The sequence below is a fragment of the Bos javanicus genome, chromosome 28 (assembly GCF_032452875.1).
Source record: "Bos javanicus breed banteng chromosome 28, ARS-OSU_banteng_1.0, whole genome shotgun sequence".
NCBI lineage: Eukaryota > Metazoa > Chordata > Mammalia > Artiodactyla > Bovidae > Bos > Bos javanicus.
Window position 1 is genome coordinate 19,050,734 of NC_083895.1, and position 25,431 is coordinate 19,076,164.

A 25,431-nucleotide genomic window follows, 5' to 3' on the forward strand; every position below is an offset into this window, starting at 1 on the left:
TTCTCCTTATTTTAAAAATTATAAAAATAAATGAGATTAAGAGATGCCACATCTGAACTCCAGCAAGTGAAAGCCCATCTTCCTGACTACCTCAAATGTGCCTGGTTTGGGGTTGAATTCTAGAAAGCGCTATCAGTTCAGTTCAGTCGCTCAGTCATATCTGACTCTGCGACCCCATGAATCGCAGCATGCCAGGCCTCCCTGTCATCACCAACTCCCAGAGTCTACCCAAACCCATATCCATCAAGTCGGTGATGCCATCCAGCCATCTCATCCTCTGTCGTCCCCTTCTCCTCCTGACGCCATTCCCTCCCAGCATCAGGGTCTTTTCCAATGAGTCAACTCTTCGCATGAGGTGGCCAAAGTATTGGAGTTTCAGCTTCAACATCAGTCCTTCCAATGAACACCCAGGATTGATCTCCTTTAGGATGGACTGGTTGGATCTCCTTGCAGTCCAAGGGACTCTGAGGAGTCTTCTCCAACACCACAGTTCAAAAGCATCAATGCTTTGGCACTCAGCTTTCTTCACAGTCCAACTCTCACATCCATATACATGACCACTGGACTAGACTTGTGGTCAGACCCTTGACTAGACGGACCCTTGTTGGCAAAGTAATGTCTCTGTTTTTGAATATGCTATCTAGGTTGGTCATAACTTTCCTTCCAAGGAGTAAGCGTCTTTTAATTTCATGGCTACAAGCACCATCTGCAGTGATTTTGGAGCCCAAAAAAACAAAGTCAGCCACTGTTTCCCCATCTATTTCCCATGAAGTGATGGGACCAGATGCCGTGATCTTCGTTTTCTGAATGTGGAGCTTTAAGCCAACTTTTTCACTCTCCCCCTTCACTTTCATCAAGAGGCTTTTTAGTTCCTCTTTACTTTCTGCCATAAGGGTGGTGTCATCTGCATATCTGAGGTTATTGATATTTCTCCTGGCAATCTTGATTCCAGCTTGTGCTTCTTCCAGCCCAGCATTTCTCATGACATACTCTGCATATAAGTTAAATAAGCAGAATGACAATATACAGCCTTACCATACTCCTTTTCCTATTTGGAACCAGTCTGTTGTTCCATGTCCAATTCTAACTGTTGCTTCTTGACCTGCATACAGGTTTCTCAAAAGACAGGTCAGATGCTCTGGTATTCCCATCTCTTTCAGAATTTCCCACAGTTTATTGTGATCCACACAGTCAAAGGCTTTGGCATAGTCAATAAAGCAGAAATAGATGTTTTTCTGGGACTCTCTTGCTTTTTCGATGATCCAATGAATGTTGGCAATTTGATCTCTTGTTCCTCTGCCTTTTCTAAAACCAGCTTGAACATCTGGAATTTCACAGTTCACATATTGCTGAAGCCTGGCTTGGAGAATTTTGAGCATTACTTTACTAGTGTGTGAGATGAGTGCAATTGTGCAGTAGTTTGAGCATTCTTTGGCATTGCCTTTCTTTGGTATTGGAATAGACATATAATATGTATGTTTTCAGTTTACCAAGAGTTTCCCATGCATTCCTTATTCGATCTTCACAGCAGCACTATTAGTTTGAAAATTGATATTATTCTCATTTACAGATAAGCAAATGAAACTCAGATCACCTCCCTAGTAAATGGCAGTTATGAGGTACCAATCTAAATCTTCCAACTAATTATATTTTGGTTTTTGACTCCCCTAAATTTTCAAGGATAAATTTTATTTCTAACAGCTTTTACTATTTAATTGGTTTAGTCTTTTATATTTTAATCACATCACTAAAAGTGATTTTTTAAGGAGCAAACATTTCAGTTAGATAAGTAACTTTCATATTTTAAAAGGCATTTCCTATTGAAAGACATTAGACATAAAAACAGTTTTAAAGAGTCAGTTATATTTTAACATAAGGAAATAGCCGTATAAATTTATTTTTGTGCCTGAAAGTATAATTACATCTAGAATTATAATCATCTAAATTTTTTCTCTGCATCTCTAATTAATATCATTTTATTAATAAAATGATTCAGATTTTAGTCCATTCATTTCTTAGGTAATCTTATCCAACAGATTTTTCATTTCTGAAATTGCTCTCACTATTTTCAAAAGAAGTTTGTCATGAAAAAAGAAATAATTCGATAATAATTGAGCTCCACTTAAAATGATATAGGAAAACCTAGTTATCTAGCAATAATTCTATATCTCTGACAGATATAAAATAGTATCTGTAAGGAGGCTATGAGAATTAGACTAATTGTCATTCATTAAACTAGATTTTAATTGTTATGTAGTTGTATGCTTTTCTAATTCCTACACATAGAATCTAGACTAAACAAATTACAAGCTGGTGTTTATAGTGTCTCCCAAATTTTTAAATTACTGTCATTTTATTAGTAATTTGGGGACCTAGCACTTACATCCCAGGAAAAGTTGCTGTGTAACTCAGAAATAAATGGGTCCAACAATCAGCCTATATTCTCATAACTTCCAGCACTCTCCCCTTCTACCTCCCTGAAAAATCCACACACCCCATTAACAAGACGTGGAAACTTTATTAATGGTTTGGTTGGGCTTGGGAGGATGAGGTTCACATTGTTCAGCACAGTTCTCTCCTAGTCCCTCATCTAGGCCCCCAGCTGACAAGTGCCTTCCCCAAGCAAGCAATCCAGCCTCCATTGTGCTGCTGCTGCTGTCACTTCAGTCGTGTCCGACTCTGTGCGACCCCATAGACGGCCTTTCAAATCTCCAGCTTCATGCTCTTTGGTGTCATGTCCATACACCCTTCACTTATCAGCAAAGGACAACTGAGACACTCCAGTTACCTGGATTCATCCTCAGCACGCAGGGAGCCATGACGGTCTGTGTATGTGTATTTTGTATTTGCCTGCCACAAGTAAAAATATGAAAAGATGAAAGTTAATATTTGTAATATAGACATTGTAAAAGTTTAAGTCTCATGCTTTTGACACTTACCTACTTCTTTTTCAACTGAATGCCTTAGGAAATAGTTTTACTTTGTTGGTTGTTTGCTTTTAATAGTGAAATAATTGACTTGTTTGGTGTAATGGTGACAAAGTGGTGCCAGTGTCACTCTTTTTGCACTGTCATCTTGCTCTCACCACCACCATCAGGCATACGTTTGAGAAACAGCATATATATGTCTGTAGCTTGGAAAAGAAAAATGAAAAGTCTTGATGTTTTACATAAAAATCCATATTCCTGGTGTCTTTGAAACTCTTCAGGCCCAAATTCCCACATGGTAACAATCAGCTAAAACTGAGTTATTAGTCAACTCTAACTCTGTTCATTTACATTTTCAGCTCTGGGTTTGGTTTTGCTGTCTACCATGGCCAAGTCTACCATGTAGGCCTTCCTTACCAGCTAATCTAACCAACCTTTGGGTCATTTCCATCTATACTCTTGATCTAAGATCATAAAAAGATTTTCCTTTCCCTTCTAAAGTAATTTTTTGAGGGTTTTTTCCCATCTTAAAATGGAAACAAACTCTTTAGACATTTGAATCGTGTTTATGGTAATTTACTATTGTTCGGTTTGTCACCTGCTGTTCTTTTACATAAAATGTAATTATTAGCATAAACAAACAACAGTAGTATTACCGTTTGTCCTCACAAGTACTGAAATTTTTACACATTAAGGACATCTTTGGTTATTTTGTTGCCAAAACATCCATAAAAATAATGCTTAAGACTTCTATGGATTTTTTTTTCAGCACTGCATATGTCCTTAGAAGATAGCATAAAATGGCTTGGAGAAGTTATGGCTGAAATAGGACCATCACACAAAAATGAAAAATGGAATATCTTTGATGTGAAACAAGCCAGTGCTATTGTTGATTACTTGAAAATCAGGTAGGGACTTTATTCAGTAGCATTTAGTTTTTTATTTCAGGTTTTCTAGAAAAGGTCTATTAAATAGAAACTGAATTTTTAACTAAGTTATACATTTACAAAATTTATACAGTAATTAAGTGAAGTGAAGTGAAAGTCACTCTTCATGTCTGACTCTCTGCGACCCCATGGACTACACAGTCCATGGAATTCTCCAGGCCAGAATACTGGAGTGGGTAGCCTTTCCCTTCTCCAGGGAATCTTTGCAACCCAGGGATCAAACCCAGGTCTCCTGCATTGCAGGCAAATTCTTTACCAACTGAACTATCAGGGAAGCGATACAGTAATTAACCCAACCAATAATTAGATAATAGTCAAATCATTCATCCAGTAGATCCAGGACATTGAACATTTTGGTTAACTTTGCGAATTTAAAAAATCTTTGTGTTTGATAAGTATAATATCATTGGGATATACTTCTTGTCTAAGAATTTTTTCTCTGAATCACTAAGTACTACTGTTCTTATTAATAAAGTGATTTTTTCAGATTATTCAGATTTGATCACAATGGATTCTTTAGGTAGTTGATCTTGACATTAAAATTTTACATTTTATAGAGTAAAATTTATTTCCACTTAAACATTTATTTAAATAGTTTGTATTAGAAATTGAAGAGATTTATGTATGTATTTCCTCAGATTTATTATATGCCCTGAAATATTTTGTAGTATTGACCAATTAAACTCATTAAGTCTTTCTCTTTGCTTTGAAAATGATGAGGGTTGGAGGAAAAGTATTTTTATTACAGTGATTCTTCATTGTTGAACTAAGAAATCTGTCTTTTTATATGCTCTGTCACAAGATCTACATGAGAGTCATGCATCTCTCTCAAGGGATGTTTTTAAAGTTAGCAAATATTTAAACAATAGTTGGAAAAAAAAAATCTTTCTTTTGCCTAACTAAAAGTTTCTGCAGAATATCTTTGTTCCTCCATTACTATACACTGCAGTACTTTTCAACTTTAAAAATTCTAAAATAAATGGTGCTACATGATGGTCTAGACGTGCTCGTAATTTGCTTGGCAAGGATCCTGGTTGTAGTCTGAAAGTTTTTTTAAAAATTAATGTGTTTAATATGATAAGGTTTATATACTGGTTTCTGGCATGCATTAATAATGGTGTATGATGTATTTTTATGTAATAACATTTGATATATAATAATAATATGATTTCTTAATGTAATAACATAACCTCCTAATGTGTGTTGCACTGAGAACCACAGTAGTCTTCCTATCAACCAGATTAAAGGGAGATCCTATGTGGGGAGAGAGAAGGGAATGGAAACCCAGAATTGGAAAGGAAACAGGAATAGGAGAAGGAAAGGAAAGGAAAAGGAAAACCTGTTGCCCAACATCCTTCTTCTCATCAGACTTTGGAGATCACTAGGGAGGGGAGTTTAGACCATTCTTCTTTCCTTTCTCTCTCTATTTGAGCCTTCTAGGTCTCTCTTGCACATTTTTCAGCTGAACTCTCAGCCTAAGAGTTTTACTTTGGGCACAAGGATGGATAATTAATCACAACAGCAAAACCCAAGCACCTTCTAGATAGTGAAAGATGGCAGCTCTTTTCTTCTTCATCTCTCCGGACAAACATTCATCAACATGTTTCTTTTCATTTTATTTACATTCAGAAAATGGTTAAGTGAGGAGAGGTATCAGTATTAGTCACCTTTAGATCCTAACCAAGGTAACTTCACAAACCAAAATTACCTAGTAATTTTGTAAAAAGTAAAAAAGTAAAATTTTGTAAAAGGTAAAAAATCTTACCTCTCCCCACCCCACCCCCCACAATTGGAAGTTTAGTCAAATAAAGTAAATCAGAACTAGTTTTTCTTTTTTAAAAAAAAAATTTACTTACTTTTTGACTGCACTGGGTCTTCTTTGCTTTGCACAGGGTTTCTCCAGTTGCAGTGAGTGGGGGCTATGCAGCAAGCAGGGCCTACTCATTGGTGCAGTGCACAGGCTTCTCACTGCAGTGGCTTCTCTTGTGGAGCACAGAATCTAGGGTGCGCAGGCTTCAGTAATTGTAGCACACAGGCCCAGTGGTTGCGTCTCACAGGCCCTAGAGCATGCAGGATACAGTAGTAGCAATGTGCAACCTGGTAGGTGCAGCTCATGGGCTCTAGAGCACAGGCTCAGTAGTTGTAGTTCATGGATTTAGTTGCTCTGTGGCATGTGGAATCTTCCCAAACAAGGGATTGAACCTGTATCCCCTGCATAAGCAGGTAGATTCTTATCCACCACTCCACTAAGGAAGTTCCAGAACTAGTTTTGATGCTATTAAATCTTTATGTCGTGATTTCAAAGAAATTATATGTTTTAAGTGTCTATGTCACATAGAATAAAATATCAGTTGGTAAGTAGGATATCTGGAATTGATACTGACATTGTGTAAAGAGAAATGTGCTTTACTACAACACTTGTTCACAGTGTCACATAGATCCACAAATATTAGTTTAATGGCAGTTAAATCATATAAGAGTTACCATTTTAATGACTACAGAGAAATTTTCTAAATATGAAGCTAACTCATGTATCAAAAATATAACCATGTTTCATTTTAGCCTGATAATTAAGTTTAATCAACCAGCGATAGCCCTAGTCAATTTTGGGAGAGTGCTTTTTATAACATGACTTATTGCACATGAAACTTAACTGACAACAAAATTGAAATTTCATTTGATGCTCTTAATAAGTCTACACCATATACTCTATCAGTATAAAGTGTTTACGAACTAAAAAATAAATACCAAAATTCCTTCCCAACATGGCTATGAGTACTGAGTAATCTGAGTAATATATACGTAGCTTTTTAACATAAGACATCATTTAGATATCCATCGGCTTCAAGGACACTTCTGTCATTGTATATTCTATGTCTTCTGTAGAAATCAGGTGAAGGTAATGTGCACAAACTTATACCCAATATAAGAAAAGCAGCACTGTCCCTGTTTGCACACGTGCACTTCCTGGTGTGGAGCCAGGTATCTTGACCCATTTTCATTCTGAGTCCTCTCCTTTTGATTTAAGACCAAGACAGATGTTTGGCAAAATAATCTAGGGATTTGAGTCAACTGGAAGTTCAACGGTAGAGGTAAAAAACACATTCCCATTTCAGAAGTGATACTTTGTTCCCATATAAGTCTCCCTGGTAAAGTGAGAGAACCCCAGCTGTGGTGGGGACCAGATCAAGGCACTGGGGGTGACTTGACCAGAAACTGAGTAAGTGCCTCCCTTAGGTGGCCCCTCTCCTTGCCTGTCTCACTATAATCCTGACCTTGCCCAACTTTGCCTCTTTGACCACTGCATCCAAGTCATGCGTTTTATATTCATTGTAAGAAGTGAATTTCTTTTTTAGTATGGGATAATCTAATAATGACTTCCCTGGTGGTTCAGGTAGTAAAGAATCTGCTTGTAATGAGGGAGACCCAAGTTTGATCCCTGGGAGATCCCCTAGAGAAGGGAATGGCAACCCACTCCAGTATTCTTGCCTGGAGAATTCCATGGACAGGGGAGTCCAGTGGGCTGCAGTCCATGGGGTCACAAACAGTTGGACACAGCTGAGCAACTAATACTAATCTAAGAACTATATGCAATAAGGAGAATAAAGTGGAAAGATTATGAAATTGCAGGAAGGAAGATTTATGAATTGACTTAATTGAGTGACACAAGATAGGGAAAGTAAAGTTTTATATCAGTTAACTGAAAAGAAGCCAAGCTCTTTCCAAAATACTCTACAGTCTTATTTTTCTACTCAGAGTCAGTTATTGACAATGTAATAGTTTTAATCTTAAAGCTTTCTCTAGGTAACCAACATAAGGGAAGGTGGATTTGAATGTATTTTGCTTCATTGAATCATCAAATGTCACTAATCTTAATGTATTTTCTAGCCAACAAATCAAAGTAATGTCAAAATCTAAGTTAGTTTCTGAATGTTGATGACTAATTTGAATGTAGTTAAAAAAAAAAAAAAAAACATGACTGATCTGCACACACATCACTTTTTAATGGATTGTGTTAGTAGTAAGATCAACTGCTAATATAACTCAGAGAGACCCAGCTGCCTGAGGATTTCTTCATTGATTTCAAATGAATTGAAACTTTGATCCATTACAGCATTCAGAAGCCATTATTATACATGCTCTGTAGCTACATTTTGCAAATGTTAATTTCTCAGTTATATTAAAATCAATTTTCTTAAATAGCAAAAGGCACCAGAGTGAAAGAGAAACCGCTAAGACAATTTTTTGTTCTTCGGCATTTCACTGTATTATGAGTCTATTAATTTTCCCAACCAGCAGGAAGAGAATTAGAAAAATTCAAATATTATCACAAACAGGATATTAGAAGTCAACCTTTCAGTAAATTTTTAACTCTCAGTAGCACATTGCTGAGATCTTTAACCTTACTAGAAATACATATATTTTAAGAAACTCCTATTTTTTATTTCTTTATAGGTTTTATACACTGACCACCTAGTCTTTAGGGTAGGATCTAAAGAGATTATCTTTCTTAAGTTAATTCCTGCCTTTGATGTGTAATCAAATATTCTTTAAGAAAATCAGACATCTTCTAAACAGTAGTTCAGTTAACATTACATCATTTTTCAGGTGTTATTAGAGATTAATCTTGAAACAGTTTGAGAACATGAGAGGTATAATTGATATGGAAGTAGCCTAGAATTCAGTGCTATTCATATGAGAGGAAATTGATTCCAGTTTGGAACAAAACATGAAAAAGAATATGAAGGTTGGTGTTTAGGTATATTGCATTATTTGGTCATGAGCCAAGAAAAGTCAAGATGAAATCTACCCCAAACCTATCCATTCATCACAGATTAGTTTACTGATACTAACTGTGTTATATTGTCATTGTATCAGAAAATAAGCCTTTAAATTTCTTAGCATTTCTGGGCAACATATTTTGAAGTAGTGGAGGTGACTGATACCATATTAGTGTTTAATGTCTTTAGCTTGGTCAATGCAGACAACTTTCCTATATTAAATATTCTTATATATTTGCTTTTTTCCCTGAAATAAATTTATCAATTTTCCACATTTATTTTGTGTTTCAGCTTATTTCAACACTACAAGCTGTATGAGTTTCTGTTCTTCTCTGCCAGGGAAGAAATTGTGATAGGAACTGAGGTAAGGAATTTATCTAGATGGAACCAATTAAGCTGAATCACTTAATGCATGCTGATCAGCATCTGGATCTTTAACTGCTTAAAGCAACTTCTTGTCAAGATTACTCAAGTGTTAATATAACCAACTAGTAGTTTGCAAAAAGAATAATTACACAAAGTGAGCTTTGGATTAAGAAAATAAGCTGTCTTTTGGCATTAAAAGCATTGTTAATCACATATACTTTATGTATTTATGGATTATTTGACAAAGCTCAGTTGGATAGAGTATGTGTGTCTTCATACAAATAAAATCAGGAAAAGTGAGATAAATTAATTCAGTTAAAGCTCTTCTAATTTCACATTTATTTTCAGTGTACTCATTGTTTAAGGCCTAATTCAAATCCCACTTTCTCAATGAAGCAAACCTTCCTTAATTACATCGCATCTCAAAGGAAGGGTTTAGAGAAACTCTTTAATCACATTCTATTATTTTATTCCAGTTTATCTCTTTCTGCTGAATATTGGCTACTCTTAGCACACCAACAAGCATGTATGTTTACATCACATTATATGGTTTTCTGATTGTTTCCCAGGGATTGATATAGTTGACATAATCCAACTGTAATTTCCTTGAAGCCACGAATAATGAGCTGTTTTATTATGCAACATATAGTATAATGCAGGGCACATAGTAGTGCCTCTTAATACTACATAATTCATGATTCAGTGACAGTGCATATAATAGCAGTTCTACAAGAAATGGTTTACCTCAAGATATTTTTGAACACTCTTACATATAATCACATATTCATAATTACTAGAAATGAATCCACGATAAGAGAACATCTTATGAAGGCTGTGCTGTACTTAGTCGCTCAGTCAAATCCAACTCTAAAGATGCCATAAAAAGTGCTCTTTAGATTCTCAACTAGAAAAATAGGAGACGGGAATGGTCATAAAGTGAATAAGGGGATATTTACATTATCTGTATAATTTTCCTAATATTAAGAAGCAGATGCAATGTGCCAGCCATTTGGTCTTCCCTAGTATTGTTATTCTGCAGTTTATAAATTGCTGCCTTCATTAAACACCTGAGTCATGGTGTCTCACTCTCCATTTGGGTACTTGTTCTACCGTTGGCCTTTTAAATGAGCTGAAGGAAAACAAAGAACCCTTTTTGCTTTTGACTTGCCTTAAAATTTCTTCTTTGCAGTCTCCTCATTCTGTATCTTAAATTGTCACTTGACAAAAGTTTCACTGAAAACGTTTCCATTTCAGAATTAAATCATATAGTATGACAGCATTATAATAATCATCTGTTTGGCGTACAACCCTATCTTATCTACTCAGCAGAACTTTGGGAAAATGGTAGTGGCTTCCAACGGCAGCATACACAGATGTTTAGAATCATGAAGGAAAAAAAATTTCGTGAAGAACTCCCTTTCCCTTTGTTAATTACACAATCATAACTTTCTTTTCTGTTGTAAGGTTATATTTAGGTGACATTTATGCTTATGGAAAGAAAAAATGGAGAAAGTAGACAAGGATTGATCCATTTATTTTCTATTGTCTTTTGCATTTTCCCCAAGTTGACCAGAGCTATAAATAGATTCCTTAAGGAAAGGATGTTGGGTCTTCAAGAATTAGATCATTCATGTAATTTTAAAGGATTAACCAAAGCAAATGTTATACTACAGTTATTTTATAGCATTTTAGAAGTTTCTGATAGTGTTTGGTGCAAATACCTTTTTTTAATTAAAACCTTTCATAGAGGCCTGGTCCACTAACGTAATTATTCATGCTGACCTCAGGGCTCTGGAACCAAACAAGGGCCATACAACAGCCATGTAAGTGTTCCAAATTTAAATCTCAGGCAAGCATTCAGGTTAAGTAACACTGACAAAATTTAGTTTGTTTCTTAGTTATGGATAGATGATTATAACAAAACATATAAATCACCTCTAAGAATAATTGCTAAATAGTAATTTTAATTATTAATAGAGAACATAAATAAATCATACTCAATCTTTTCTTGGGTTTTAGTTTAAAGAAAATTGAATTTGTATTTTTGATTTTAACAGTTGTTTCTAGCTATTTCTACTCACCTTTTTTAAGAAATTTCATATTAGGTCATAGAGGCACCTTTTTGTTAACTCATTATTCTTGACCTGAGATTTTTAATAATCTAGAAATCTAATGTATATAGTTCTATAAGCAGCATGTTTTGTAGTTCCTTCAATAGTTCGCATATAAATATATGTTGAAAAAGGTAGTAAACAACTAGAATGAGCTAGAATAATGACAGGATGGAGCAGATAACTATCTATCTACAACTACAGGTATCTATCTGCTGTCTTCCAGCAGATAGATACCTGTAGTTGTAGCCATCTTAGAGGATGACAATTTATTTATAGAGATGAGAATTTCCTTTTAATCACCCAAGCCAAGAACTCTCCAAGTCTGTTGTTTTGGCAATACGATTGGATCACAGATCCACAGATATAACAATTATAAGGGAACCAAAATCTCCTCAAGGCAGCAGTCCCCAACTTTTCTGGCACTAGGAACTGGTTTTGTGGAAGACAGTTTTTCCATGGACCAGGTTGAGGGGGATGGTTTCAGGATGATTCGTGTATATTGCATTTATTGTACACTTTGTTTCTATTATTAAATGGGCTCCACCTCAAATCATCAGGCATTAGATCCCAGAGGTTTGGGACTCCTGCCTTAAGGGATGAGGACCCACCCAGAAACCTGGAAACTGTCCTTTGCTTTTGTTACCTGAAAACTAGGAGAGACAGTGAATACTTGTACACAAAGAACCCTATTGGATAGTAGCAATGATGATGATCAAAAACTTATAGCAGATACCCAAAGACATGGTTCTAACCAGCTATCTACTGCCGGGCATCTACTAAAATGAGATGATACAGTTACAACATTTATTCATTATTCCACATGTTTATGTGATCCAGTTCCTATTATGCTCTAGGCCTTGTACAAAAGTTCTAGGGGTACACAGTGACAAGCAATGATCCTTGTCCTCATGGAGTTTATTGTCAAATGAGAAGAGAGAGATGATTAAGTAATTACAATATAGGGGGGCTTCCATTAACAAGTGAAGTCTAAGAGGAAATCTAAAGGCTGTGACTGAGTTAGCCAGAAAGTATATTTTTTTGGTGCAGGCGAAAGAAATTCCACTCAAAATAGTTCAATTAATTAAAAAAGGGGAAGATATCTTATTATGTCATGTGCTTGTGTGCTTGTCACTCAGTCATGTCCGACATTTGGGACCCCATGGACTGCAGCACAGCAGACTTCTCTGTCCATGGAATTCTCCAGGCAAGGATACTGAAGTAGGTTGACATTCACTTCACCAGGGGATCTTCCCAACCCAAGGATTGAACCCTGGTCTCCTGCATTGCAGGCAGATTCTTTACCAACTGAACTACCAGGGGAGTCACTAACAGGTAAAGGCAGGGGTGAAAGCTGGACTAAAACTAACTGGATCTCATAGTCAACCATGTTACTGAGTGCATATGTACATGTGGATCTGTATATGCATGCATGTGGTTCAGTCTCTCATCTCTCCTAGACTTTTTTCATTTCTTTTTTCTGAAGGGCCTTGTTCCCTTCTATTGCAGTCAGGCTTCCTCCAGCCAGTGGTGGACATGAAAGAGACAGCTCCAGTTTAGCACCTCCAAAAGAAAGAGACATTCCTCCTCCCAATATTATTTTCTGTGTTTGTGTTATATGTCTGCTCTCAATTAGTCACTGTGACCAGAGGAGTGATACTATTAGAAGACCCAAGATGACCATATTGAATGAGTGAAAGAACATGAATAGATCCCCAAAGAAGCAGGAAGAACTTTTCCAAAGGGAACAGTGGTTTTATCAAAAGAATAAACTAAGCACACATGTACAATTCCTCTTGCATCCCAAATCCTATAAAAGACCAAAATTTTCAAAATTCAGAATAATATAGATAAGAGGTTTGATGACATCTAAAATGATAAATTATTGATTAGATGAAACTGTAGCCCCATATGTATTGAAAAGACACTACAGAGTAATGCTACATTTCTTTAGGCACCCTAAGTTGATACAGAAATGAGAGAAACTTTGAGAGGGAAAATGATGAAAGCATTACTTTCAGGTCAGTTTTCATTCCAATCCCAAAGAAAGGCATTGCCAAAGAATGTTCAAACTACCACACAGTTATACTCATCTCACATGCTAGAAAAGTAATGCTCAAAATTCTCCAAGCCAGGCTTCAATAGTACGTGAACCGTGAACTTCCAGATGTTAAAGCTGGGTTTAGAAAAGGCAGAGGAACCAGAGATCAAATTGCCAACATCTGTTGGATCATCAAAAAAGCAAGAGAGTTCCAGAAAAATATCTACTTCTGCTTTATTGACTATGCCAAAGCCTTTGTGTGGATCACAACAAGCTATGGAAAATTCTTAAAGAGATGGGAATACCAGACTACCTGACCTGACTCCTGAGAAATCTGGATGCAGGTCAAGAAGCAACAGTTAGAGCTGGACATGGACCAGACTGGTTTCAGATTGGGAAAGGAGTACATCAAGGCTGTATATTGTCACCCTGCTTATTTATCTTCTATGCGGAATACATCATGAGAAATGCTGGGCTGGATGAAACACAAGCTGGAATCAAGATTGCCCGGAGAAATATCAAAAACGTGAGATATGCAGTTGATACTACCCTTGTGGCAGAAAATGAAGAGGAACTAAAGACCCTCTTGATGAAAGTGAAAGAGAAGAGTGAAAAAGTTGGCTTAAAACTCAACATTCAGAAAACTAAGATCATGGCATCTGGTCCCACCACTTCATGGCAAATAAATGGGGAAAGAGTGGAAACAATGACAGACTTTATTTTGCTACTGCTGCTAAGTCGCTTCAGTCGTGTCTGACTCTGTGCGGCCCCATAGATGGCAGCCCACCAGGCTCCTCCGTCCCTGGGATTCTCCAGGCAAGAACACTGGAGTGGGTTGCCATTTCCTTCTCCAGTGCCTGAAGGTGAAAAGTGAAAGTGAAGTCACTGAGTCGTGTCCAACTCTCAGCGACCCCATGGACTGCAGCCTACCAGTCTCCTCCGTCCATGGGATTTTCCAGGCAAGAGTACTGGAGTGGGGTGCCATTGCCTTCTCCGACTTTATTTTGGGGGGGCTCCAAAATCGCTGCAGATGGTGACTGCAGCCATGAAATTAAATGATGCTTGCTCCTTGGTAGAAAAGTTATAACTAACCTAGAGAGCATTTTAAAAAGGAGACACATTACTTTGCCAGCAAAGGTCCGTCTAGTCAAAGTTATGGTTTTTCCAGTAATCATGTATGGATGTGAGAGTTGGACTATAAAGAAAGCTGAGTGCCAAAGAATTGATGCTTTTGAACTGTGGTGTTGGAGAAGGCTCTTGAGAGTCCCTTGGACTGCAAGGAGATCAAACCAGTCCATCCTAAAGGAAATCAGTCATGAATATTAATTGGAAGGACTGATGCTGAAGTTGAAACTCCAATACTTTGTCCACCTGGTGCAAAGAACTGACTCATTGGTAAAGACCCTGATGCTTGGGAAGATTGAAGGCACAAGGAAAAGGGGACACCATAGGATGAGATGGTTGGATTGCATCACCGACTCAATAGACATGAGTTTCAGTAAGCTCCAGGAGTTGGTGATGGACAGGGAAGTCTGGTGTGCTGCAGTCCATGGGGTTGCAAAGAGATGGACACGACTGAGTGACTGAACTGAACTGAACTGAACTGATGAAAGCAAGTAGAGCAGCTGCACCATTTAGCCCATTTACCTTCTGCTGCTTGTATAGGACACTGGGATTCTGTGGCGTTCATTCCCATGCTAAAGAAACTATTGTGGGTGTTGACACTAAAGAGGAGGGCAGTTCTAAAGTGGCCATTGATGTTCAGAAGTGACAGTGAGTACACCCTGAATGCCTCACCTACCTAACATCATTCTTTATGCCTCCCCTACAGTATCTAAAGGCAAGCTTGGCAAACAGACATCCACAGACAAATGAACAAGGATCATCTAATTTGAAGGTCAGCTGGCAGCACAAAATCAACAAGTAGTTGAGGAAAATAAAATTATAAGAGAGGCATGAAACTCTGTGAACAGGTCAAATGATAGCTAAGGAACAGAGTTAATAGAGCAAACAGTAGAAGATCTAAACTCTGATTAATAGTCTCACAAAAGTTTGAAAGTTTATTGTTTTCTTGATAAATGAACTGATAGAGATCTTGTTTGTTTAAAATGAGATTTGAAAATGTTTATAAAATATCAATTTTCTGTTGATAGGCTTGAAAATCCAGAAAAAGCAATATTCAGGGAACTGTAAATTTTACTTGAGAAATATAAATTTACTTCAGAGTGTAGAAAATCCTAATAGAATGTTAAACATATAAAATATTGAACACTCAACACATAAAAATGCCATCAGATGTAGATTTTATAGGCTACTTCTACCAAAATTTTTTTTAACTTTTATTTTGTCTTGGGATATAGCCAATTAGCAAATAATGTTGTGATAGTTTCAGGGGAACAGCAAAGGGATTCAGGCATATATATATATACATACATATACATATATCCATTCTCCCCAAACTCCCTTCCCATCTAGGCTGCCACATAACATGGAGTAGGTGCTATATTGTAGGTGCTCTTTGGGTGTCCAGAAAATTAGGAAGTTTGGGATGGACATGTACCAAAATTTCTAAGAGGAAATATTTCCCTTTTATATGTTATTATAGAGCATAGAAGGAGATGGAAAGCTTTCAACTCATTCTCTGAAGTTAATATAATCCTGAGAAGGTTTTAAATTTATCCTTTGAATTGGTAACGAATTATAATTAGAAATAGAAAAGAATAACACAATATTGTAGGCAATCACAGTTATGAAAATATTATAGATGCATTAATCTTAAATAAAATATTATGAAGTGAAATATGGCAAAGGATTAAATGTTCAGATAGTGTTTATTCCAGATATGAAAGGATGGTTTAACACTGGGATATCTATTAATATAATTCAGTACATTATCAGATTAAAGGAAGAAAAAACCAAATGATGATCTCAATAGATACAGTAAAACATTTGATAAATATCCATTTCTCATTTTAAAAAGACTCTAGTTAGTCCGTAATGTAGGTTTACACTCTTAACTGATAGAATATACCAAAAACTGAAATCTCTCTAAAATGTCTTAATGAAACCATTAAAATACCCACAAGGAACAAGACAAGGCTGATTATTTTTACCCAACATTGGATTTTTAGTTCCTCACCAATTTGATAAAACAAAAAAAGAAGTCAAAATTAGAAGAAAAACGGAGGTATTGAAAAACAAGATACAAAGCTGTCATTGTTTGCAGATGGTATGGTAAGAAACCATCATTAAGAAAAAAATATTTTCCTGTATTTTGGTAATAGCCTTGAAGAAAAGGATCACATTGGTAATAATGAAAACCATAGAATATGTAGGAATGAACCTAACAAAATGTGCAAGAATAATACAAAGAAAATCGAGCATTTTATTTGTTGAAGACTTTAGATCTTCTATCCTATAGAATTTACTGACATTTGACTAAATTCTACCTAAATTTGACTGCATTTCTATGGTATCTCTTCCTTATTTCCAGAACACAGTTAATGTTGGAAGGCTAACTAGATTTCACTTCAGATATTTAACAAGAATGATTTGAACGTGGTTTTGCACAATCTTATTAAGAGGCAAATAGTGTCTGGTTTTCTTTCTTTTTATTTTCTTTTTCTTTTAATATTTTGTCATTCTTTCTTCATTTATGAGATCAATATTTCTAGAAACAGAAACTTTCACTCTTCAATTATTTGATTAAAATGAGATACAGTTCATATGGAAAAGAAAGAACAGGTTTCTTATTCTCTCCCTTTCTCTGAAAGTTTTCAAAATAAAAAGTTGGATTTTTAGTATACTTCAAAAGTGATGGTGGTGGACTGAATAATTAATTTCCCGCCCATCATTTCAAGATGCCTACATACCAATTCCTGGAACCTGTGGATATGTAATCTTACATGTGAAAGAGATTTTGCAGATATGATTAAGCTGAAGGCTTTGAGATGGGAGGATTATCCAAGTAGGCTCAATGTGATCATGTTCCTCCTCAGAGGAAAAGAGCGGAGAGAGAGAGTCAGGTGACAAGGGGAGAGATTTGAATATGCTAAATTGTTGGCTCTGAAGATGGAGAAAGAGGCAAGGAACCAAGGAATTCAGGTGCCTTCTAGGAGCTGACAGAGAAGGCAGTGGCAACCCACTCTGGTACTCTCGCCTGGAAAATCCCATGGACAGGGGAGCCTGGTAGGCTACAGTCCGTGGGGTCATGAAGAGTTGGACACGACTGAGCGACTTCACTTTCACTTTTCACGTCCATGCATTGGAGAAGGAAATGGCAACCCACTCCAGTGTTCTTGCCTAGATAATCCCAGGGACGGGGAGCCTGGTGGGCTGCCATCTATGGGGTCACACAAAGTCAGACACAACTGATGCGACTCAGCAGCAGCAGCAGCTAGGAGCTGAATAAGGCAAGGAAATAGATTCTCCTGTAGTGTCTGAACTGAATGGAGCCTCTTCAACACATTAAGTTGAGGACTTCTGACTTCAAGAACTGTAAAATAAATTTATGTTAATTTAAGCCACTGTTTGTGGTAATTTGTTGTAGCAAGAATAGGAAACTGAAATAGATTTTATTTTGTTTTTGTTTTGTTTGATCCATTAATTACTATTCTTAATGCTCAGTTTGACTCATTTTGACCAGTAATCCCATTGGTTTATTTGTGAATCCCTGTCAGAATATCATCCTGCTTTAATTACCATACCATAGTAGAATTTCTTGCTATCTACTATGGCAGTGCCTTCTTATTGTTACCCTTCTTCATTATTTGGTTGATTATATACTTGATACTAAAATACTGTAAAAGAAAAGAGGAATACTTTGATGAGCTTATTGGTAATCTGGAAACAACTGAGGAAAGAATCTCTGAGCTAGAGGATATTATCAAAAGAATCCTCAAACCAAAAACCAAAGAAAACAAACACTGAAAGAGAAAATAAAATGGAACAGATTATCTAAGGTCTACAGGACAACTACAAAAGGTATAACATACATATAGTGGGAAAAGCAGGAGTAGAAGGAGAGAAAGGAAAAGAAGAAATATTTGAAGCAATAATGAATGAAATTTTCCCCAGATGAATTTCCCTACATCCTGGGAGGTCAGAGAACCCCAAAGATGATAAATGCCAAAAAATTATACCTAGGCATGTAATTTTAAAACTATATAAAATCAAAGATAAAGAAAAATTCTGAAAGGAGTGGGGGGGGGGGGGGACTCAACCTACAGGAACTAATATAAGAAGTACTTTCAATTTCTCTGAAACTGTATAAGTAAGAACTGAGTGAAGTGTTTAGTGTTGAAAGGAAAAAACTACCAACCTAGAATTCTATACATTGTGAAATTACCCTTAAGAAGTGAAAAAGGAGGGCTTTCTCAAACAAATAGTCCTGAGGGAATTTGTTGCCAGTAGACCTTGCTTGCAAGAAATGTTAGAAGAAAGTTATTTAAAGAGGCGAAATAATATAGGTCATAATCTTAGATCTGCATGAAGTGAAGAAGTGCATTCAAAGAGGGAATAAATGAAGGTAAAATAAGAACTTTTGATTTTCTTTTTTCTTAATTTATCTGAGTAAAATTTATTTAATAATAATGCATTTGATTTTACATATATATATATGCTTATGTATAAGTGACATGAATTTCATGATGGATATAAGGGACAACAGAGAAGAAGTAGGTTTATTTTGTTTTTATAAGGTCTTTACCCACGAAGCAGTATACTATTATTAATATTTAAAATTGGACTTGGATTGTCTGTAAGTGGATATTGAAAACTAGAGAACACCACTAAAAAAGTAATATGCTAAGAAATGGAAACAAAATGTAATTATATAGAATTTTCAATTAAAAACCAAAAGGGGCAACAAATAAAAAGCAGAAACAAATATGGCATGTATTAATCCAGCTATATCAAATTTAATGTCAGTGGTTTAAATGCATGAAAAAAAAAAGATTTTCATAAAAACAATACGATCATCTCAGTTGATCCAGAAAAACCTTTTGACAAAATTCAACACTAGTTTATGATAAAAAAAAAACTCTCTAGAATGTGGGCATATAGGGAGTACACTTCAACATAATAAAGGCCATATATGACAAACCTGTGGACTTAGCTGGTGACTCAGATGGTAAAGAATCTACCTGCAATGCAGGAAGCCCAGGTTAGATCTCTGGGTTGGGAAGATCCCCTGAAAAAGGAAATACCACTCTAGTATTCTTGCCTGGAGAATTCCATGGATAGGGGAGCCTGGTGGGCTATAGTTCATGGGGACACAAAGAGTTGGACACAACTGAGCGACTAACACACACATACACACATGACAAACCTATAGCTAATACTGTACTCAGTGGTGGAAAGCTGAAAGCACTTCCTATAAGAGCAGAAACAAGGATGTCCACTTTCACCACTTTTATTCAACATAGTTTTGGAAGCCCTGGCCACAGCAATCAGAGAAGAAAAAGAAACAGAAGGAATCCAGATTGGAAAATAAGAAATAAAACTGTCACTATTTTCTGATGACATGATACTATACATAGAAAACCCTAAAAATGTTACTGGAAAACTACTCCAAATGAATTCAGTAAAGTTGTAGGATGCAAAATTAACACATAGAAATCTGTTGCATTTCTTTTCACTAACAATTATCTGTCCCTGCATTCCTATACAGTAAGAATGAAAAATCAGAAAAGAGAAATCAGAGAAACAGTCCCATTTACCATAGCACTAGAAAGAATAAAATTCCTAAGAATAAACCTACCTATGGATACAAAAGACTTGTACTCTGAATATTATAAGATGCTGATGAAAGAAACAGATAATACAAGTAGATGGAAAAATATACCATGTTCTTGAATTGGAAGACTCAATTGTCAAAATGACTGCACTGTCCAAGGCAGTCTACAGATTCAATGCAATCTCTATAAAATTATCAATGGCATTTTTCTCAAAATTAGAACAAAAATTTTTACAACTTCTATGGAAACACAAAAGACCCCAAATAGCCAAAAAGCAATCCTGAGAAAGAAAAATGGAGCTGGAGGAATCAGACTCTTTTACTTCAGACTATACTACAAAGCTACATTTATCAAAATAGTATTCACACACACACACACACACACGCACACAGAAATATAAGTCAATGGAACAGGATAGAAAGCTCAGAAATAAAACTGAACACCTCTGGTCAATTAGTCTATGACAAAGGAGGCAAGACTATACAATAGAGGAAAGACAGTCTTCAGTAGATGATGCTGGAAAAACTGGACAGCTATGTGTAAAAAAAAATGAAATTAGAACATTCTTTGACACCATACACAAAAGTAAACTCAAGATGGAAAAGCAGTTTGGCATGCAGCCAGTTTTAAGGTCATTGTCCAGTCAGAGGGAGAGAGACTTAGTGCCACCTCTGAAGCCTGAACAAGACTACTTCACTAGCTTCCCCAACACAGGTATGAAGAGGACATCACAGAGTGATAAAAGGGTTAATTCTCCAAGAAAACATGACAGTTCTTAACATATGTGACTTAACAACAGGATATCAAATTGTGTGAGGCAAAAACTAATAGAATTACAAATAAAAAATGGATAAATCCTTTATCATAGTTGGAAAGTTCAGCACCCCTCTATTCATAAGTACATAGATCTAGCTGGCAGAAAATCTGTTAAAGACATAGTAAGACTCAACAACACTATAAGTCAACTGAATATAATTGACATCTATGGACTACTTATCCAACAATAGCAGAGTACACATTCTTTTCAAACTCACAAGGAGCATTCACCAAAATAGACCATATTCTATACCATAAAACACACCTTAACAAATTTAAAAGAACAGAAATCATAAATGTCTGCTCGCAGATCACAATGGAATTAAACTAGAAATCAATAACAGAAAGGTAACTGAAAAATCCAACAATTTGTAGTAATTAAACACACTTCTAATAACACTGGCTCAGATAAGGCATCTCATGAGAAACTTGAAAGTATTTTGAGCTAAATAAAAACAGCTAGTCAAAATTTATGGGATACAGCAAAAGCAGTGCTTAGAGGGAAATTTATAGCATTGAATGTATATATTGGAAAACAAGAAAGATCTAAAATCAGTAATCTAAATTTCCATGTTAGGAAACTAGAAAAATAAGAACAAATGGAATACAGAGTAACTGAAAGAGAAATAATCTGCTCCTAAAGAACTGGAGCAGAAATTAATGAAATTGAAAACAGGAAATCAATAGAGAAAATAAGTGAAACCAAAAACTGATTCTTTGAAAAGATCAATGGAATTGATAAGCCTCAGCTAAGCCAATTAAGGAAAAAGAGGGAGGACACAAATTACTGCTATCAGTAATGAAGGAGGGAACATTACTACTTCCCTATGGACATTAAAAGGATAATAAAGGAATTCTGAGAACAATTCTCTGCCCACAAATTTGATAACATTGATGAAATGGACCAGTTACTTGAAAGACAAAGTGTGCCAAACCTGACAAAAGAAGAAACAGATGATGTGAATAAATGAATAAGCCTATATCTATTAACAATGGCAACCCACTCCAGTACTCTTGCCTGGAAAATCCCATGGACGGAGGGGCCTGGTAGGCTGCAGTCCATGGGGTCACTAGGAGTTGGACACGACTGAGGGACTTCACTTTCCCTTTCCACTTTCATGCATTGGAGAAGGAAATGGCAACCCACTCCAGTGTTCTTGCCTGGAGAATCCCAGGGACGGGGAGCCTGGTGGGCTGCTGTCTATGGGGTTGCACAGAGTCAGATACGACTGAAGTGACTTAGCAGCAGCAGCATATCTATTAACAGACTGGTTCCAAATAGGAAAAGGAGTACGCCAAGGCTGTATATTGTCACCCTGCTTGTTTAACTTATATGCAGAGTACATGTGAGAAATGCTGGGCTGGAAGAAGCACAAGCTGGAATCAAGATTGCCGGGAGAAATACCAATAACCTCAGATATGCAGATGATACCACCCTTATGGCAGAGAGTGAAGAGGAACTCAAAAGCCTCTTGATGAAAGTGAAAGTGGAGAGAGAAAAAGTTGGCTTAAAGCTCAACATTCAGAAAACGAAGATCATGGCATCCGGTCCCATCACTTCATGGGAAATAGATGGGGAAACAGTGGAAACAGTGTCAGAATTTATTTTGGGGGGCTCCAAAATCACTACAGATGGTGATTGCAGCCATGAAATTAAAAGATGCTTACTCCTTGGAAGGAAAGTTATGACCAACCTAGATAGCATATTGAAAAGCAGAGACATTACTTTGCCAACAAAGGTCCGTCTAGTCAAGGCTGTGGTTTTTCCAGTGGTCATGTATGGATGTGAGAGTTGGACTGTGAAGAAAGCTGAGTGCCAAAGAATTGATGCTTTTGAACTGTGGTGTTGGAGAAGACTCTTGAGAGTCCCTTGGACTGCAAGGAGATCCAACCAGTCCATTCTGAAGGAGATCAGCCCTGGGATTTCTTCGGAAGGACTGATGCTAAAGCTGAAACTCCAATACTTTGGCCACCTCATGCGAAGAGTTGACTCATTGGAAAAGACCCTGATGCTGGGAGGGATTGGGGGCAGGAGGAGAAGGGGATGCCAGAGGATGAGATGGCTGGATGGCATCACTGACTCGATGGATGTGAGTCTGAGTGAACTCCGGGAGTTGTTGATGGACAGGGAGGCCTGGTGTGCTGCGATTCATGGGGTTGCAAAGAGTCAGACACGAGTGAGCAACTGAACTGACCTGACATCTATTAAAGAAAGTAAATAATTAGTAATCTTCCAAAAGACAAGACACATGGCTTAGATGGGCTCACTTGTGAATTGTAACAAACAAATAAGGAAGAAATCATACCAGTTCTCTACAAACTCTTGCAGAAGACAGAAATAGAGGAAATACTTCCTAACTATGAGGCCAGCATTACCAAAGTACTAAAATTAGACAAAGACATTACAACAAAAGAAAACTGTAGACTAATCTCTCATGAACATAGATGCAGAGGTACTTAAAGAAAATTTAGCACATCTCATCAATCCATGTATTCACCATGACCAAGTGTGATTTATCCCAGGTATACAAGGCTTATTCAACATTCAAAAATCAATTACTATAATACTTCAAGGCAAGATAAAAAATGAAAAATCACATGGTCATAATAAATAGATTCAGAAAAAGCATTACATAAAATTTGATACCCACTTGATATAAAAACTCAGCATACTAGAAATAGAAGGGAACTCCCTCATTTGATAACAAATATCAAAAACCTACAGCTAACACCATTAAACCATTCAATCCTAAAGGAAATCAACCCTAAATATTCATTGGAAGGACTGATGCTGAAGCTGAAGCTCCAATGCTTTGGCCACCTGATGCAAAGACTAACTCATTGAAAGAGACCCTGATGCCAGGAAAGATTGAGGACAGAAAGAGAAGGGGGCAACAGAAGATGAGATGGCTGGATGGCATCACTGACTCAATGGTCATGAGTTTGAGCAAATTCCAGGAGATAGTGAAAGACAGGGAAGCCTGGTGTGCTGTAGTCCATGGGGTCGCAAAGAGTCAACCACGATTTAACAACTGAACAACAAATATCATTAAATTAGAAACTCAAAACTTTCCACTAAGGTAAAGTGTACTACAAGGCAGGGATATCTCTTCTGTGCTATAAGTTCTAACTAATAAGAAAATGATATAAACATTATAGAGATTGAGAAAGAAGATATAAAAATGTCTGTTTGCAGATGACCTGACTGTCTTTGTAGGAAATCTGATAGAATTTACAAAAAAAAAAAAAATCCTATGAAAAACACAAGGAATTCTCGAAAGAGTACAGGATACAAAGTTAATATATAAAAGTCAATTTCTTTCCTATGTATCAGAAAGAACAAGTGGAATTTGAAATTTAAATCACTTTATTCTTTGTATTAGCACTCAAAAAATGAAATACTTAGACATAAAACTGACAAAATATATACAAGATTTACATGAGGAAAATAAGAACCTCTGAAGAATGAAATGGAAAAAAAAAAACACTTGATAAATGGAGCGATATTCCATGTGTGGGTAGAAAGACTCAATATTGTGAAGATATCAGTTCTTCCCAACTTTATGTATAGATTCAATTCAATCATCATCTAAACCCCCAAAATTTATTTTCAGTTCAGTTCAGTTGCTCAGTCGTGTCCAACTCTTTGCAACCCCATGAATCACAGCATGCCAGGCCTCCCTGTCCATCACCAACTCCCAGAGTCTATTCAAACTCATGTCCATCGAGTCGGTGATGCCATCCAGCTATCTCATCCTCTGTTGTCCCCTTCTCCTCCTGCCCCCAATCCCTCCCAGCATCAGGGTCTTTTCCAATGAGTCAACTCTTCGCATGAGGTGGCCAAAGTATTGAGTTTCAGCTTCAGCATCAGTCCTTCCAATGAACACCCAGGACTGATCTCCTTTAGGATGGACTGGTTGGACCTCTTTGCAGTCCAAGGGACTGTCAAAGGTCTTCTCCAACACCACAATTCAAAAGCATCAATTCTTCAGTGCTCAGCTTCTTCACCGTCCAACTCTCCCATCCATCCATACATGACCACTGGAAAAACCATGGCCTTGACTAGATGGACCTTTGTGGCAAAGTAATATCTCTGCTTTTCAATATGCTATCTAGGTTGGTCATAACTTTCCTTCCAAGTAGTAAGTGTCTTTTAATTTCATGGCTGCAGTCACCATCTGCAGTGATTTTGGAGCTCCCAAAAATAAAGTCAGCCAATGTTTCCCCATCTATTTCCCATGAAGTGATGGGACCAGATGCCATGATCTTAGTCTTTTGAATGTTGGGCTTTAAGCCAACTTTTTGAATTTCCTCTTTCACTTTCATCAAGAGGCTTTTTAGTTCCTCTTCGCTTTCTGCCATAAGGGTGGTGTCATCTGCATATCTGAGGTTATTGATATTTCTCCTGGCAATCTTGATTCCAGCTTGTGCATCATCCAGCCCAGCATTTCTCATGATGTACTCTGCATATAAGTTAAACAAGCAGGGTGACATTATACAGCCTTGACGTACTCCTTTTCCTATTTGGAACCAGTCTGTTGTTCCATGTCCAGTTCTAACTGTTGCTTCCTGACCTGCATATAGGTTTCTCAAGAGGCAGGTCAGGTGGTCTGGTATTCCCATCTCTTTCAGAATTTTCCAGTTTATTGTGATCCACACAGTCAAAGGCTTTGGCATAGTCAATAAAGCAGAAATAGATGTTTTT

General features: G+C 36.8%; 1 protein-coding gene across 4 annotated transcripts in view; it reads left to right on the forward strand.

The window, feature by feature from the left end:
- The window catches only part of CABCOCO1 (ciliary associated calcium binding coiled-coil 1), a 167,745-nt gene that overhangs the window by 52,675 nt on the left and 89,639 nt on the right, over positions 1-25,431 (forward strand). For all 4 annotated transcript variants that reach the window (XR_009734210.1, XM_061405080.1, XM_061405081.1 and 1 more), the window contains exons 4-5: positions 3,697-3,835; positions 8,947-9,019. Coding sequence is in view for 3 of the 4 variants with exons in the window: in XM_061405080.1 (XP_061261064.1) it covers positions 3,697-3,835; positions 8,947-9,019 (212 nt within the window). In the remaining variant the exon portion in view is untranslated. The remainder of the gene's footprint in view (positions 1-3,696; positions 3,836-8,946; positions 9,020-25,431) is intronic.